The 15,506-nt window shown below is 37.2% G+C and overlaps 1 protein-coding gene and 2 long non-coding RNA genes across 3 annotated transcripts; 2 read left to right on the forward strand and 1 right to left on the reverse strand.

Annotated features, from left to right (window-relative positions):
- Positions 1-652: 652 nt before the first annotated feature.
- On the forward strand, positions 653-2,068 carry LOC149111681 (uncharacterized). The gene is made up of 2 exons (XR_016207247.1): positions 653-1,181; positions 1,579-2,068. It is a non-coding gene; the product is annotated as an uncharacterized LOC149111681 (long non-coding RNA).
- A 2,631-nt stretch (positions 2,069-4,699) lies between these two features.
- LOC149111682 (uncharacterized) lies at positions 4,700-8,990 on the reverse strand. The gene is made up of 3 exons (XR_016207251.1): positions 8,762-8,990; positions 7,113-7,205; positions 4,700-6,058 (listed from the first exon to the last, which is right to left on the reverse strand). It is a non-coding gene; the product is annotated as an uncharacterized LOC149111682 (long non-coding RNA).
- A 1,480-nt stretch (positions 8,991-10,470) lies between these two features.
- Positions 10,471-15,136, forward strand: LOC110044498 (uncharacterized). The gene is made up of 3 exons (XM_020750054.2): positions 10,471-11,410; positions 13,210-13,449; positions 14,041-15,136. The coding sequence occupies exons 1-3, from the start codon at positions 10,478-10,480 to the stop codon at positions 14,239-14,241; spliced, it is 1,374 nt and encodes a 457-aa protein (XP_020605713.2). The 5' UTR covers positions 10,471-10,477; the 3' UTR covers positions 14,242-15,136.
- Positions 15,137-15,506: the final 370 nt, after the last annotated feature.

The raw sequence follows: 15,506 nt of genomic DNA on the forward strand, positions 1-15,506 counted from the left end.
TGTAAGTTGGTAATCAAAAGAGTGGGTCACCTTGTGCAAACGAGAGCAAAATAAATACGAATCTTTGGAAAGATAAGAGACAACAATGAATTTAATAAACAAACTTTATAAAGATGTAACCGAGGCTCATCAACGACCTGAGTTTTTTCAATGTTTTTATTTTGGCTCAGAGTAAATCATAACCAGCTATGAAAGTTTTCAGCACGTTCTCCGTGCATTCCGCTATTTGCAACCTTCCACTTTCCCCTTGGGTTCCTGGTGAGTTCTTTCCATGCAAAGGTACGCTGAAGCGGAAAGCAGAAGTTTTCCTTGTCGTCAGAATTGTATGCAATATTAAAATTCAGCCGGAAACAATCGACCTCTAGGAAATAAACCCCACAAACTCTGTAGTTACTCCCCAGAGCCTCGTGCTGAGGTCAATTGTTTTAGGCTGAATTTTAATATATCGAAATAATTAGTCTATTCGACTCTCTACGCCTGGGACTGGCGCTAGTTACGCGAAGACTGACAATGTCAAGTGGTCACATCTCGTATTTCCCGCCGAGACGAGGCACAAGACGAGACACAACTAGCCATATCTAACTTTAAATAAAGGATTTTTCGTTGAGAATTTGCCTTGCTAATGACTTAGACAACCTTGCTTTTTAGCCACTTTTCCTGGACTTAAGTTGTACCGCGTCGTACGGCGGTTTTTGTGTGGCATAAGGACGAATGGATAGTGGAACAGAAAAAATGGCGATGAGTGATCAGTTTTTGTATCTTTGAATGGAAAATGAACGCTACCAGATTCATTTTCAAACTGAGTCGGAGAGATAGGCTCTCAAGAACTCTAAAAAAAGCTCAATTACTCCCCGATGACCTTTTTGTTTGATAGTCCAAACGGGTTTACGTGGGCTCCACAAAAACAAAGGAAATGTAAAGTTGTAGCAGAAGAAAGCGTGCAAAGGGTGTTGTCATTAAAAATTCGCGACGTGTCGGATTGCTGATTGGTCTAATGTTATTTTCCATATTCATGATGACTATTGCTGATCTGAGGTGCTTGCTTGTTATTTTAAGATGGTTGCCGTCGGAGCAAGATGTGTACCGTTCCCTTCTACACGGGAAGCAAATTCTTCCTTTGAAGAAGAAATGGCGTCGACGTTTGGGTGAGAGAAGTCCGTTGACACCCATTCCCGCCAGAGGTTAGTATCAATTTCTTTGTATTCTACCCTCTTCTAAGGTAATATTTCAACCAGAAATACCGGCTCCAAGTCATTCTACCACGTGCGCTTGAATTGCCGGACACGGTTTACATTTCGCGTTCAACTTCAGAACAATCGTATGGCTTTAGTAAGGGAGTAAAACGTACGTTGGAAGCTAGCTCAAGAGCCATACGAGACGCCAGGTTCTTAGTGGTTTTTTCGACGATAGTTTGGCTTTCTTTATGAAAGTTGCGCTTCTTTGTCAAACTTTGTCTTGTACTTGTCAACGCGCGTTCGTGTCCTTTCAATTCACTGTGAATTCTTTACCCCTCGTTTACCCGTTTGTTTCCACGCTCGGGTTTGTTCCTTATGCAATTTTTATCTATTTTGTTTTCAGGGAGCAAACAACGGAAGACAGGAAAATCGGGAAAACACGAGGAGATCAAAAGGATTCAAGCAGGAAGGATGAAGATCAAGTTAAGAATAGGCATTTGAGAATTTTGTTAAATTTAAATCTCTCCGATAAGAAATGGCAGTCTTGAAACTAGAAAAGATATAATCGAGTTCAAAATCGTTTTGTTTGCTAAGAGTTTCTTTTTTTAATTTCTTTACTTATCGGCTGAAATATTTGCATTGGAGTGATATTCGGGGAAGAAAAAGTTAAAATTCGGTAGTGATTGTTAATTAACTCTGCCATTTTTGACGGAAAAGGTTTCAACCACTTTCGAGCCATCATTTAGTACATGTTTTCAAGTTATGGGGAGTTTTATTTCTTTGCTCGAACGATCATTAACTTGAGTAAATTATATTTTATCGGTTCGGCGTTTGCATGCTTTACTACGTGTATTTTGCCAAAGTGGAGTGTTATTTTTTCGTTGAAAATTCTAAATTGTTGTACAATCGCTCAACTCTCCCAAGTTTGAAAACCTGTTACTAAGCGATGACCTTTGCAGAGTATTTTAAGGTGGCGCTGTATGTTGAAATCAAGCCGTAATAGTAACTACTGGTTACGTGATCATGTCAATCATCTGTTTTGGTATAAATTGGACAAACAATTCAACGCTGGACATTTTAATTTGTCTTGTTCTCCAAAATTGCATCAAGCACTGAGTTTAACGAAGGCCAAGTTTCAATTTAAAATGTGAATTGTCTATTGGAGGGCAATGCCCTCGCTCAGAAATAACATAAAATAACTGGTCGTAGAAAATTGTTTCAATTCGGAGCTATCAAAATTTGTTGTTGGTGAAATATTTCTACTTTTAAAATCTCGGCATTTTCAGATATGAAATTAAAGAAGTGTCTTGATCGATTCTTCGATCTGCAGTCGAATAGACTTAAACGTTTACAATGTTCCTCATTTTTCCTGAAATTTCTCGGTAATAATTCATCTGATGTAAACTGTCTATGTTAAAAGAACAATCTCTGAAGTTAATTAAAAGTGTTCTGTATAACTATTAAACAATTTCTATCGTTTCTTTCTTCATCATTTGAAATTACGAAACATTTCAAATTATTCCGGGAATCGTCGACGATTGGTTTGTAAATCTGAATTTGTTCTTAACTTTATTGAAGTCAATTCTTGATTATTTGAAACATTTGTTGACATGATCACAAAACATTATTTGATCATTCTTCGTTGTTTCCCTCGCGTTCCTTTTTTTGTCTCGTTTTATGCGCTATAGTAAAAAGCGCGAACATTTTTTGACGTTTATTGTGTATTGACATGCAGAGCCACCTTGAAAGTAAGTATTTCTAGAAGAGGATACTGGGTTTCTAGATTGATCTTCGTTTCCTGAAAATACTAGATTTATCGGCAGATATTCTTTAAATTCATACACTTCTGTACGGAAAACGTTCGGTTTATATTTTGTTTCTTCGGAAGGGGGAAAAACACAAAAAGGTCAATCAGAAACCAAATATATCCTCTTGTTTAACTTTCAGTGAGGCTGTATTGAATTATGTCTGGTATCAAGCAACTCTTTCCATCATCGCTTTTCAAAAATGTAGGTCCAACTGTCTGGTTTTTCAAATTGTTTTTGCTCTCATTTAATTTGTGCTATCAGATATGTTAAGTTTTAGAAATGTAGCTTCAATTGTCTGAATATTCTAAAAATGTTTAAGCTACCATTTGGACTGAAAACATCTTTACCGAAAATATTCACGAATAGATTTGTTGCTTTTCAAAAATTTGTAGTTCCAATTGTTTGATTGTTCTTAATAATGCTTTCGTCCGCAACTGACAGAAATTGTTACTAAAAGTATTCACTATTGCATCTTCGATTTTTAACACAGCTCCAGTTGTCCAATTCTTTGAAAATTTTATTGTTATCGTTTATATTCACTAATTATATCTATTATCACGAACGGAGCTTCAATTGTTTGATTCTTTTAAAATTTCCCAAACATTTGCTATTAGTTCTATTGCTTTTGAAAGCTATAGTTTCAATTGTCTGATTCGTCTAAAATTTTGTTTTTGTTCGTAAATGACAGTTTTAATAAAGAAATATTTAACAGAAGCATACGATCTATAGTGATACATTTTGAAGCTTTGATAAACAGACATTAACCTTTAACGCCTCGCTGGAAGTAATTTCTAGAAGATAACGAAGCAAGCCATGGGCATTTTTGTAATTGGCCTATAATTTGTCGGGTTTTGCTTTTTCATATCAGCTAAAAGTGACGGAAGCTCTAAAATATTTCAAACACTAGGACCAGATTGGGGTTTTCACATTTTTTTTATAAGTAATCGGGTTGATGGCTTGCCTTTGCTATCTTCTTGAAATACATTGGATGGTGATATCATGTTAAATAGTTAGGCTGTAAATGACGGTCAGCTAGAAATCTATATACAGAAATGAGACGAGCCATTTAAAATATCTACACCTGCAACGTTTCTGCACAACATTGAGAAGGTGGTGACATTTTAGAATCGCTATAGGTTAGAAAGTTTGTGCGTAAGTTACTCGGCTATATAACCTTTCTTAAATGTTTCGATTTAGAAATGTTTTTACGCTCTCAATGTTGCGTAGAAACGTTGCAGTTCTAGAAATTTTAACTTGCACTTCCCATTTTTGTAAATAGGTTTCCAGCTGCTCGTCGTTTTACGGTTGACTTTTCAACAAGATATCATCATGGAATATGCCATCTTGAACACAAACAGATATTCACTGGACTCAAAATCTTAGTTTTTTGAAGAACTTAACGACTGGAATCAAATTTACCAATTTGTTTTCGAGATGGTATATGTTGATTTTTTTATGGCGGGAAAAATTATAGGGGGTACCCCCTTAAAATTTTCGTCAAAAAAGTTGCCAGGGGAAACGCTGTGCAAATTTTTTTTAATTTTCCCGCCAAAAGTCTTAGTATATAAAGGGCAAATTTTTTATTGCCACCTTTGTAATTAATTTAATTGAATTTCAATAAACTAATTAAAGAATACTTGTGAGTCATTGATTTGTTACTACATTTAATTAAAGTTATTTGACGTCAATAAAAGAAACAAAAGAAGACAAAACAAGTTTGAGTGTTGTATTTATTCCTTTTATTGAGTGGATTATGGCTCCTGATTGATATTGAATAACAGTTTAGAGTAATAACAATACACAGTTGTCAAAAATAAGACCAGAAGAAAAAAAATTTTAAAAACTGCGCATGCGTATTTAGAGCGCCCGTATTTTTTCTAAGTTTTTTGGCGGGAAAATTAAAATTTTTAACGAGGGTTGTCACAGAAAAATTTAAAAAAATTGGCGCATGCGTATTTTAGGCGCCCGTATTTTTTCTAAGTTTTTTGGCGGGAAAATTAAAAATTTTGAGATGGGCTACCCCTAGAGTAGCTTTAGGCAGTCAAGTCAATTTTTAGAAAACATTTAATAAACAGAAATTGATTTTGTACAACACTAACTCGACGGAATACGCTTGAAATCACCCGACAAAAACTTTTCAGAAACGTTTTTATAAACCCTGGTTTTTAAAATCGCTTTTGGTAGAGAGATTTTGGACAAACAATAGAAATTGGTCCGAGAAACAAAGCTAGCAAAAAGTTGTGATTCCAAACACGAAGGCTAACTATAAAATATATATATAAAAATTTGCTTCCTCAAGGAAAATCAGTCTTTCGAAGTTCACGATACGAGAACTCGGTGAATCATGTGATGGAAACGTACGGAACTATTAAACAACAGTGGTGTTTTGTTACGCTGACGACCGTTGAGAATATGTAAATAAAGTTTTGCACGGGAATTACTCAAATTCAGGAAAGGTTGTCGTATTTTCTGGTTACTCCGAAAATAAAGAAAAGAAAGTTTCTTTTGGTACCCAGCTGCCTTGCCGTTTGTCTAAACAAGCCAACAAAATATCAAAAGGCACATCACAATCTTTATTTGTTAATTTAACAGTTAAATCTACTGTTGCAGTGCCGTGTATTGAAATTTCACCACAAAACCGTATTAACATAGTCTCAACGGCCGCTAGTGTAACGCCACAGCACTGCTGCTCAAGAGTCACGTATGCGTCAGTCACATAATCCACCAAGCTTTCGCATCATGGACAAAGACAAAAAGATTAAAACTAGATTAAAATTTGTAAAGCAAAGCTGACGACACATCTCCTACAAAAACTAACTGTAAATCATTTTTTGGGCTAGTTCATTTTTATAGATAGCCTTTGTGTTCTATTTAATGAGGAAAACATCGCCGAACCTAACATTTAGTCCACGAAAAAAATCCTGTCTTACACGTCCTACTTTTCAATTTGTTTTACTCTTTTCCCTTACATACTATGTCTTGTCCTAAGTGTCCCGTGTCCTGTGTCCTTAATATCGCCTCCAGTGTCTTGTCTTTGCGTTTATCTTCACTCAATCATCTGGTCACTGAGAAATCCTGGAAGAAAGAAAACAAAAATGTTTGATATATATCATACTGAACCGTTCTATTGTATTTGCATTTTTTTGCAACTGCATGAAGCTTTCTTCATCCTACACGACATGCATCAATGGCAGCAGAATTTCCGTATTTATGATTGTCTTTATTCTCATCACCTGTTTGGTTGACAATGTACTAATTTTGTGAGGAGAAATTGGATTTCGATCACTTTTGTAAGCTAATGGATCAGAAAACCTCAACATTATTAGCGGTAACTATGGCTATGATATACTTCTTGATTTCCGTTGTCCTTTAAACAGAGAGGAACAAATTTGAATTGGCGGACTGGTTACATAGCAACGCCAGTAGTAAAATCAACGACTACATTGCACCTGTGACACTATATGATTTAACAGTTTTGCTGTTGTTTTTGTTGTTGTTCTATAAAGTTGTACACTTTGTAAACATTAACCTAGGTGAAGTGTAACAGAAGTCAGCAAAAGTTATCATACCACAAAAAGCTTCCCTTTCACGTTTTGTGTCTACAATAATTATATGCAATAAATGTGTTGTACATAACATAGGCTCTTCATTCACTTTTGCTCTGGCAACTTTGTAAAACAAACTATAGGTCACAACAAAATTATTTCAAAGAAAACTGAGATGAGTTCCAAATATTCGAAGTTATTACAACAAATGTCAGCTCTAATAATCCATCTTGATTTAACCTTCCTAACATGTCAAAATAAGTTTTTAACACTGCTGATAAAAACTACAATAAGATATGTCGTGTTCAATAATTGCATTAGTTAACCCCTTCATCAATAAACCAATTTCAATATATTAGAATTCTAACTTGGCTCCAAGGCTTAGAGGAGTAAAACAAAAGAAATTTATCATCCATCCCTCAAACTCAATGTGTTTGGTTTGTTTTATTCCCCAAAGCCTCAAAGCCGAGGTAGAATTTTGATATATCAAACTTGGCCTATTCTCAGGAGACTGAATTGCAGCTGATACTACATGTGGTAGCTGCTATGTAGCGTTCCTAATTCCCTTATACACCAAAAATTACCTTTAATACATGGAGCTGTATCTGAAGTCCATGACTGGTCTTTAAGTGCTCCAATATCGTCATCACATTATGTTCATGTGCTTCATGTTTTACCTGATACAATGTAAGTACAGAAACTTTGATAAATGACTTACTGTCTACTTTTACAGGACAGTATAATAGTTAACCATGTGCACAAACATGTTCAAACAATCACAAAAGAAAACTTTCTTTTCTTTCGTTTATTAAAGTGGTGTTTCTATAACTCAATAGAAACACAGAACTAGCACGAGCTGTTGATGTAATGATGGTGCAAGCAAAGAGAATTTACATTTTGATAATCAAAGTTAACAAGTTGTTTTCCTTTTTTCGTCACAGTGTTTTCTAAAAGAAATAGAAAACATGTTCTCTGTGTTTCTATCGAGTTATAGAGACACTCATGAAAAATTGGGAGAACTCAAAAAAGCTGTAGAAACACTCACCTGTGGCTCATGTTCCCACGGCATTTCTCGCTCTCCCAAACTTCCACTTGTGTTTCTATAACTTGATAGAAACACGGCACATGTTTTCTATTTCTTAAACAGTACTTGTATTAGAGTACTTACACTACTGTCCATAATATTTGCTTTGATTTTAAAAACTAATTTCTATTTACAAGGCTAAAAACGTTAAGATTTTAGGATTAAGATTTAAGATTTTAAGTTAAGAACCATTTACTTTTTAACTTTTTAAGCCTTGCAAATAGAAATGATTACTTACAATACTCTTACAATGCAATAATTACACGTCTACTAATATTGCTGTATTTGCACCACTTACAGTGCGATGAAATTAATTTTACCATGAGCATAAAATTAAAGCATTGTCACTATGTTTCAAAAAAGGTGTTTTTGCTGCCTTTTAATAAAAACCTGTTTACGAGTTAGTAAGATCATAATTGATCATAATTCTTCACAGTCTGTAGTTAAAAAACCAGCAATCTTAAGGGCCAGTGTTTTAGCCAAATGACAGGAGATTCATGATAAAAATTTTTAATAAATGTCAAAGAAAATATCTAACCTGGGTAGCTAACTGTTCTTGAGCTAGATGGGAATTTATTCACTTTTATAATTTATGCACAGTTTCATGCATGTGTGATCTTTGTAGAAATGCCCACCATTTTATGGACACCAGTGGCAAAGGAGTGGATCCCAAAGTCGATCACAAATCTATCATGAAATGCTTGAGCTTGTGACTGCTTGTGACCAACGCGTTGCCTTTGCGGAAAATTGAGCTAACCTCAGGGAACAAAACCCTGGAATGTTTTGTGTGTTCTGGCTTTAGTACTCCAAATGTCTTTTCTTTTTTTTTTTCGTTCTAGGTTTTAGTAATCTAGTATTTAGGATTTTATATGCATTCTGGGTTTCGGATTTTAGTTTGTGCTCCGGATTTTAGTATCCTGGTGATCCGGTGTTCCGGCATTCCGGCGTTCCGGCGTTCCGGCGTTCCGGTGTTCCACTATTCCATGTTTCAGTACAAGCCAAACATCCGGCCTAACATTCGAATTCACGAGATATCGATTTATTTTGGGGAAATAATCTCTCAAAGCGTGTAAAATCTTTTCAACCGTTTAAGTACTCAGATGTAGCAATAAAACATAAAGTCTTCATTATATCAGTTTATGCACATACCGTGGATCGTCAAAGATTTGCATCTTGCACCTTGAAGTGGCTTGCTGCTTCTGCCACTTGAATAGTTGAGCGAATTTCCCTCCAGAAGGTTCCACCAGCCAGCTTTTGTGTCTGGAACACGTTTGGGAACATATCTTGTGATACAGACACGGTATTAGGCAAAGTTTGAAAGAAGAAGCCGCGCTTCCAAGTACCTCGTGCAAAGTTGCAATGCAAATTCAAGTTGAGCCCCAGGGCCGCCTGTCTCTTTTAGCCGGCGAGGCCTTGGCACGAGGAAACGGTAGCCCGCGAAGCTGACCGCGTGGTACACGAGCGCGGCGCTTCGCGCAAGTTCGTTCTCTGGCCCGCTAATCCGCCTATTCTGCAGGCTACCCTGAAGGTGGCTCTGAAGACTTCAGTAATCAACTAATAAATTCAACGCTGGTTTCATTCCTTGAAATATCCACTTGCTGATGTTTGACTAACAGTCGCTTTTAATTTAGGACTTCAACAGAGGGGGTCGAATAGTTTAGCCGGTGGGAGATACGAGGTTGCAGGTTCGAGTCCTGGTGGGGATATTCATTTTTTTTTTCTTGGGGAAAAAAGACCTTACCGGTCAACATATGATATCTACTTTTTTAACCACCTTATTTCCTCCATATTTTGATGTGCACAGCTTGGGAATCTCACGGAAATTTGGCAAGTCACAAATAACTCATGCCATGAAAAATTTTCAATTTGAGTTTCCAAATGTTCACTACTGCGTGCTCTGAATGGATGTTTCATTGCTGGTATTTGATTGGATTATTTAAATAATGAAATAGGTTTTTTGGCCTGGGTTGGATGGATAAGGACGAGCCGAAGGTCCCTCTGGCGTTTCAAGTTAAGGGTACGGATGCTATGTTAATGCATGCGAAAATAACTCTTAACACTTTATGAACACAAATTCATTTCTATAAGGGTGTTTTCCACTGAAAAGATCCCCAACAGGATTTATGAACTTAGATCACCCGCATATATCAAACTAAATAGACTTTAGCTAGATTGCATTAATCTCACGACCTTCTCGCACAATTCGTGATTAATAGATGCAAGTTATTATATATATTACGGTTTTTCGGAATTTAAAAGTTTTCAAAATACATACAGTTGAACACCGCCTTACGGTCACCTCGTTAATACGGCCACTTTTTTTGTCTGGGCGAAATACCCATACATTTTCTTGAAAGAAAACCCCGTTAATGTGGTCACCCCGTTAGTACGCCCAACGGCCACATTCTGAAATCCCAACCTGTATAATCCTAAAAATTATAATTTTACCCCGTTTATACGGCCACTCAAACCAGTTATGTTCATCTTTCCGATCCATTGTTAATATTTTATACACTGATTCAAGTTTCAATATTGCTACATTTTATCGGTTGGAAGTGTAATTAATATATCTGTAAAGACCTCACTCAATTTAGACCAGACATGAAGTTTGACTCTACACCGTTAATACGGCCCCGTTTATCAGGGCGGCCAAACTTTCTGATGACCTGTCAGTGGTGACTGTAATGGGGTTCGAGTCTCGTAGCAATTTTGAAAACTTTAGTCACTTCTTCCACACACCTGCTATAAACAATATAATTAAGTTTTCCGGTCTACCCTCACACAAAGATAAGATTCGAAAATTTACATTTTGTGGCATCAAGAGAATTCCTGGTGGCATAAATTAAGAAAAACAAGAAAGCGGTCATGGCGCGTTTCGGATGCCGTGTCGAGCGTTTGAACATTTTACATTTTACTCCGTTTATTGTTTTATATCTGGTATCCTTAGCGTTCCTATTGTCTGTTTGGTTCATGTTTAATTATAATCAATCGGTGTTTTCGGTGAAGCAAATGCAAGATATTGCCGTCTCAACATCGGAAACAACTGACATCAACGCTATTTCATTAACGGCTGAGAATTTGAAAAGCGCTCTCATTAAATCGGAAGGATTTCTAGCTGCAACTAGGAAAAACAGCGGGAAAATGATCGGTACAACAGTCTGTGTTGTAGATCCTGCGATTACAGATTGTCAAAACATTGGCTTTGCGGCATTTCTGCTTTACACATTGGATTACATAATTCTGTGTCGTGCTTTGGGAATTCATCGACCAACTGCGTTTTGGAGGGCTTGTAATTCTGTTTGCTCGAAGGATACGAGAGTGAATTCCTGGGACTGGTATTTTGAGCCTGTTAATCGCGGATTAGAGTTCAAAGTCGACAGCATTTTCTGTCCTTTGAGAGCTGACGGTGCACCTTTAGATGTGGGATCAGTCATTGACAACAGTTTCAAAAACCGAACTGATGTTGAAGGTTTTGAATACAGCAGAATAATAACCAAACAGGAGAGATTTAGAGTAAATAAACTAATTCGTCAGTATATTAAACCTAATTTAAGGATAAAGACAAAAGTAAAGATGTTTTACCAGAAATATCTAGCAAGGTTCAATGTGTTGGGAATTCACGTTAGAGGAACAGATCATTGGCTGGAAACAAGCGAACAGACGCTGCCATCTTTGATGAGTTGGATTAAGAAAGCTCAGTCAATTCTTGTGACGTTGCCGCGACCAAGAAAGATTTTCATTGCAAGTGACAACCACGAAGTTATAAAGAAGTTTGTGACTTACTTTGGAAAAGAAACTGTAAGTGTCAATTTCATTTGCATTTCTTCCGAATGGTTTCCTTACTACTTGGCTTATGTCACACAATATTTTTAAAACGAGTTTAGTAGCTTTAATTTTAATAGTGTTTATCAGTATTTCCGAGTACGTAAGAGGCTTTTTCTCGTGTCTTCTTTCGAGTTCTCATTTAGCTATACGGTCCTTCAGGGCCAGTACGCAATGTTATCACTGAACTAAAATTACGAACAAAACAGTAACGTTTTTCTCTTTTGAAACCCATTTCTTTCTGTCTAATTAGCGTCAATTGTTGCGGTTATTGATTCTGAATGGTAGTTTGAGTTCCACAGTGCTTTCCACGTTACTAGAAGCACACACAGTTTTCTTGTTGATCTGCTCAACATAGGGAGATTGCATCAAACGTGTCGGTAATATATTACTTACAAAAAAAATTTCGGACATTTTATTTCGGAAGTTTAATTTTCGGGCGTCACTTTCTATCTCATTTCGGACAAATTTCGAACAAAACTTTGGATACTTTTCTGAAACATAACTAAAGTAAATTCATACAAAACACCAATTAGACTGAAATAATACCTGTAAAAATGATAGTTTCACTGCACCCTCAAGGTTTTACAGACACACCGACGAGAAAATAACACAAATTTTAACAAGCCGTCACGCATCTCAAGCAACTAGAGTCTGCTCCGCAAGGGAACTAAGAGCTTTGGAGCTACTTTAAGTTTTATACTGTACAGTAAATATTTTAGATGCTTAAAATCTCAGACGCTTAAAAATTTCGGACGGTTTAATTTTAGGACACGTTTATACCCAAAATTGAAATCGCCTGAAATATTTTGTAAGTAATGTAAATGAATTTTACCCTTTAACAGTTTAGAGCAATTGTATCATAGGTGAGGGCGTCTTCTCAAAATATATAACACGGTTCATTAGCCAACCTGGTTACGGGGGCCAGCTATTCAAGGCTGAGTCAGGTGGAAGGGTCTTTATTACCAGCTAAGTTGACAAGTACTGAAGAAATTAACGACTCCTTTGTCTCTGCAATTAGCCAGTGACAAGATAAATTAGTATCTTTTGTAGCCAAACTAAGCCCAATTCATACCAACATTTTTGGTCGTCCATACTACGTATGAAACAGCTTGTATGTATTCAAAAATGTATTCAAAAATGTATTCATTTTCAAATGAAAACACATCAATACGGACAGGCTGAAACATATCGATGTCACATGAGAGATGCTTCATGAAATACTTCGTGGAAGCATGTTGGTGTGAGCACTGCGCTGATATACGAAGCGATGGGGACTTGAGTTAAATTCGACGAGACTCCGAAATGCGTAAACCGGGGGCCCAAGACTTGAAAACGGCATAAGACAGTTCTATATATAGATTCATCAATGAGCCAGTCGTGGTTTTTAATTAAAGCCAGGCAAAGATAGTTTCTTTTCACCCGAACTGCTTAAAATTTTAGCATTAAGCTCACGATTCAAATCACCGGCCTAATGAGTTTAATGATGCTTTGAAGTAACATACCAAACACGAGAGATGGTGTTTCATAGCATTTCCAAACTCCGAGAGGAAAGTTGAAACGACACATGCTTCAAGCTTTTTCAAAAATTAGATATTAAAAAATGCTTTAAAATCATTATTTATTCAATATTAATTTGACATTTGAATCCACTGTTTTTACTTATAAAGGAAATTTCACGACGACTTTACTTAACGAATGGCCTTAGTTATTTGGGTTTCACTTTAAAGGAAAATATATAGTAAGCATTATTAGCGAATTTCTTCTGTGTCCAGGTTGTTTTCACCAAGGCAGACAGGGCGAAAGGATACCGCGACCAAATACCCCCGCATGCTGTGGAATTCAAGCACAATACCGCTGGCCCATATGAAATTGGTACTCAAGTGTTGATGGATATTCTGCTGTTAGCCAAGTGTGATCAGTTCTTACACGCCGAGTCCAGCGTAGCCTCTCTTGCAGGCTACTTCAACCCCTATATGACCAGCTACTTCCTTCAGGATGAAAAACTTTCCAAGGTTTGTTTGAATCGTTAAATCAAGGGAGGATGGCCCTTGGCACGAGGGAAAATCCTCTCAAGCTGTCTTAGACCACTCCTAGCTTCAGAAATCCCAAGAGGGTCACGAAATAACCAAACGTATGGCGCAAATTTGGTCACGTGACAACCGAAGCAGCTTTACACGGAAACCATCCACGAAACACGCGTACGTGGTAACATCCGCGAGGACTGGATACCACATCTAAAAATAGCTTGAGATTAACTTGATAATAATACTTTTATAGGGGTAAACTCTATTACACTTTATCTTCTTTTGGCTAAATTTAATGATACTGGACAACTTCACTTCACCTTCACCTGTCCCCTGGCGCCAAGTTGGCGCGTAGGGCCTCCACATGTGCTCTCCATCGATTCCTGTCTTGCGCTGCAATGCGCACCTCTCTCCAGGACTGCCATCCTGCTTTGGACCTCTCCTTTTCTATTGTGCGCCGCCAGGTTGTTTTTGGCCGGCCTCTGCTGGACAACTAAGGATTACTAATTATTCCTGTCATAGTTTGGCTCTTCATTTCTTCTTTCTCCATCTTAATTGAACTTACGTATTATTTTGCAGGAGGCAAGAAAGTTGCGTGAAAGACGAAAAACTGATGACGAACTGAGAAAAACGGAACCAGAAAGGCTCGAAGAGAATGACGATTTCATTGAACTGGTGGAGTGTTTTCAGAGGAATTCTAAGGAAAGCACTTGCCCAAATACTGCAAAGGGAATATTTGTTAATTTTCAAGAGGCACGTGATATGTTTAGACCTCTCTGAAAATTTAACCCATTGACGTCTGTGTCGACGGTAACCGCCCGTGATGATGGTTGGCCTTCGTTCCACTTCTGACGTAATCATCTTTGATAAGAATTAGCATCACTTACACCAAAGTTCTGCAGGAGGTAAAGATCTTTCCAATGATACCCAGATCAGAGTGATTGGGTCAATTGAGCGTGAACTATACACAATAATGCTTAGAAATTTGAGTGAAAAACTCAGAGGAAAACTTCCCTCTACTTCACTTGGCTACTACGTGGTAAGAATTTCCCGTCTCGATGATGCTTTCGCGGGAATTCTTGAACTCGAAGCAAGCCCAGTAGTAGGTCAACAACTGCAGCGAAAAGATAAGAAAAGCAGAAAAAGGAAAGGCGAAAAAAAAAAAATTAAAAAATCAGTAAGCCTAAAGGCGTAGGTCACTTTCTCATCCAAAAACTCTCAAAATCTTGATTTCTGGGCATGCCCGAGCAAAAATGTCATAAAACGCGATACTAGTGGAAAGAAAGGCACACTGTCTTGTTTCAAATACCTTTTTGGGTAGATTGGAGCTAATTTAGCTCATATTCAGTCTAAAAATGTCTAAAATGTCCAAAAAATGCGTTTTTTTTTTTTTCAAAAATCTCCAGGTGTCAATGGGTTAAGAAGCAAAATTAATAGGCCATTTTCGAGTTGCCTTTTACTTCTCTTCTGGTGCACAACATTTCAAATGGAAATCAGTTTGATTTGGAAGACAATGAACGTGCAAGAAAAACTCACTTCCATATGGAAGGTTCTGTACCAAGACTCGTTTTGAAACAGAGGTAACAGCAACTTGGAACGGCTTATTGAAATTGTCTTTTATCTATATTCATGTATATCACAGCTTGTGTTAATAACAACAACAACAACAAAACAACTGAGTTAGGTTCTTACAATCATTTTGTAGTTCTTCACTCGATTCTGGGTGACTTACACCTTTTTTTGGGGTAAAAGAAAGGATGATAGTGAAAAAAATTCCAGGTTTCACTTAACAGCATTGCCGATTCCGAAAGGGACCGTATCCTGGTGTGCTGTAAAGGAAACCAGTCAAAATGCACGCGCGGGGTTTCGGGTGAAATACCGAGCGATTTGCGAGTATTCCAGTAAAAGGAGAGTAGTAAAATACTTTAAGTCGCTTCAAGCCGAGAAAATTGGAGTTTCGTCTTGTTGACGTCAAGCGCTGTACCCTTTGGGACTGGAACTCAACCCCTACAGTGCTAAACGTGGACTGAGACAGCATGGCCCTT

This window comes from Orbicella faveolata, unplaced genomic scaffold, assembly GCF_042242905.1.
Source record: "Orbicella faveolata isolate gen_17 unplaced genomic scaffold, um_ofav_v1 contig_2, whole genome shotgun sequence".
In the NCBI taxonomy this organism is placed as follows: domain Eukaryota; kingdom Metazoa; phylum Cnidaria; class Anthozoa; order Scleractinia; family Merulinidae; genus Orbicella; species Orbicella faveolata.

Excerpts from the sequence above, each read along its gene's own strand:
- LOC110044498 (XM_020750054.2), top strand. The coding sequence starts at position 10,478 with ATGGCGCGTTTCGGATGCCGTGTCGAGCGTTTGAACATTTTACATTTT. Across the intron at positions 11,411-13,209 it reads CTTACTTTGGAAAAGAAACT|GTTGTTTTCACCAAGGCAGA; the intron begins GTAAGTGTCAAT and ends TTCTGTGTCCAG. Across the intron at positions 13,450-14,040 it reads AGGATGAAAAACTTTCCAAG|GAGGCAAGAAAGTTGCGTGA; the intron begins GTTTGTTTGAAT and ends ATTATTTTGCAG.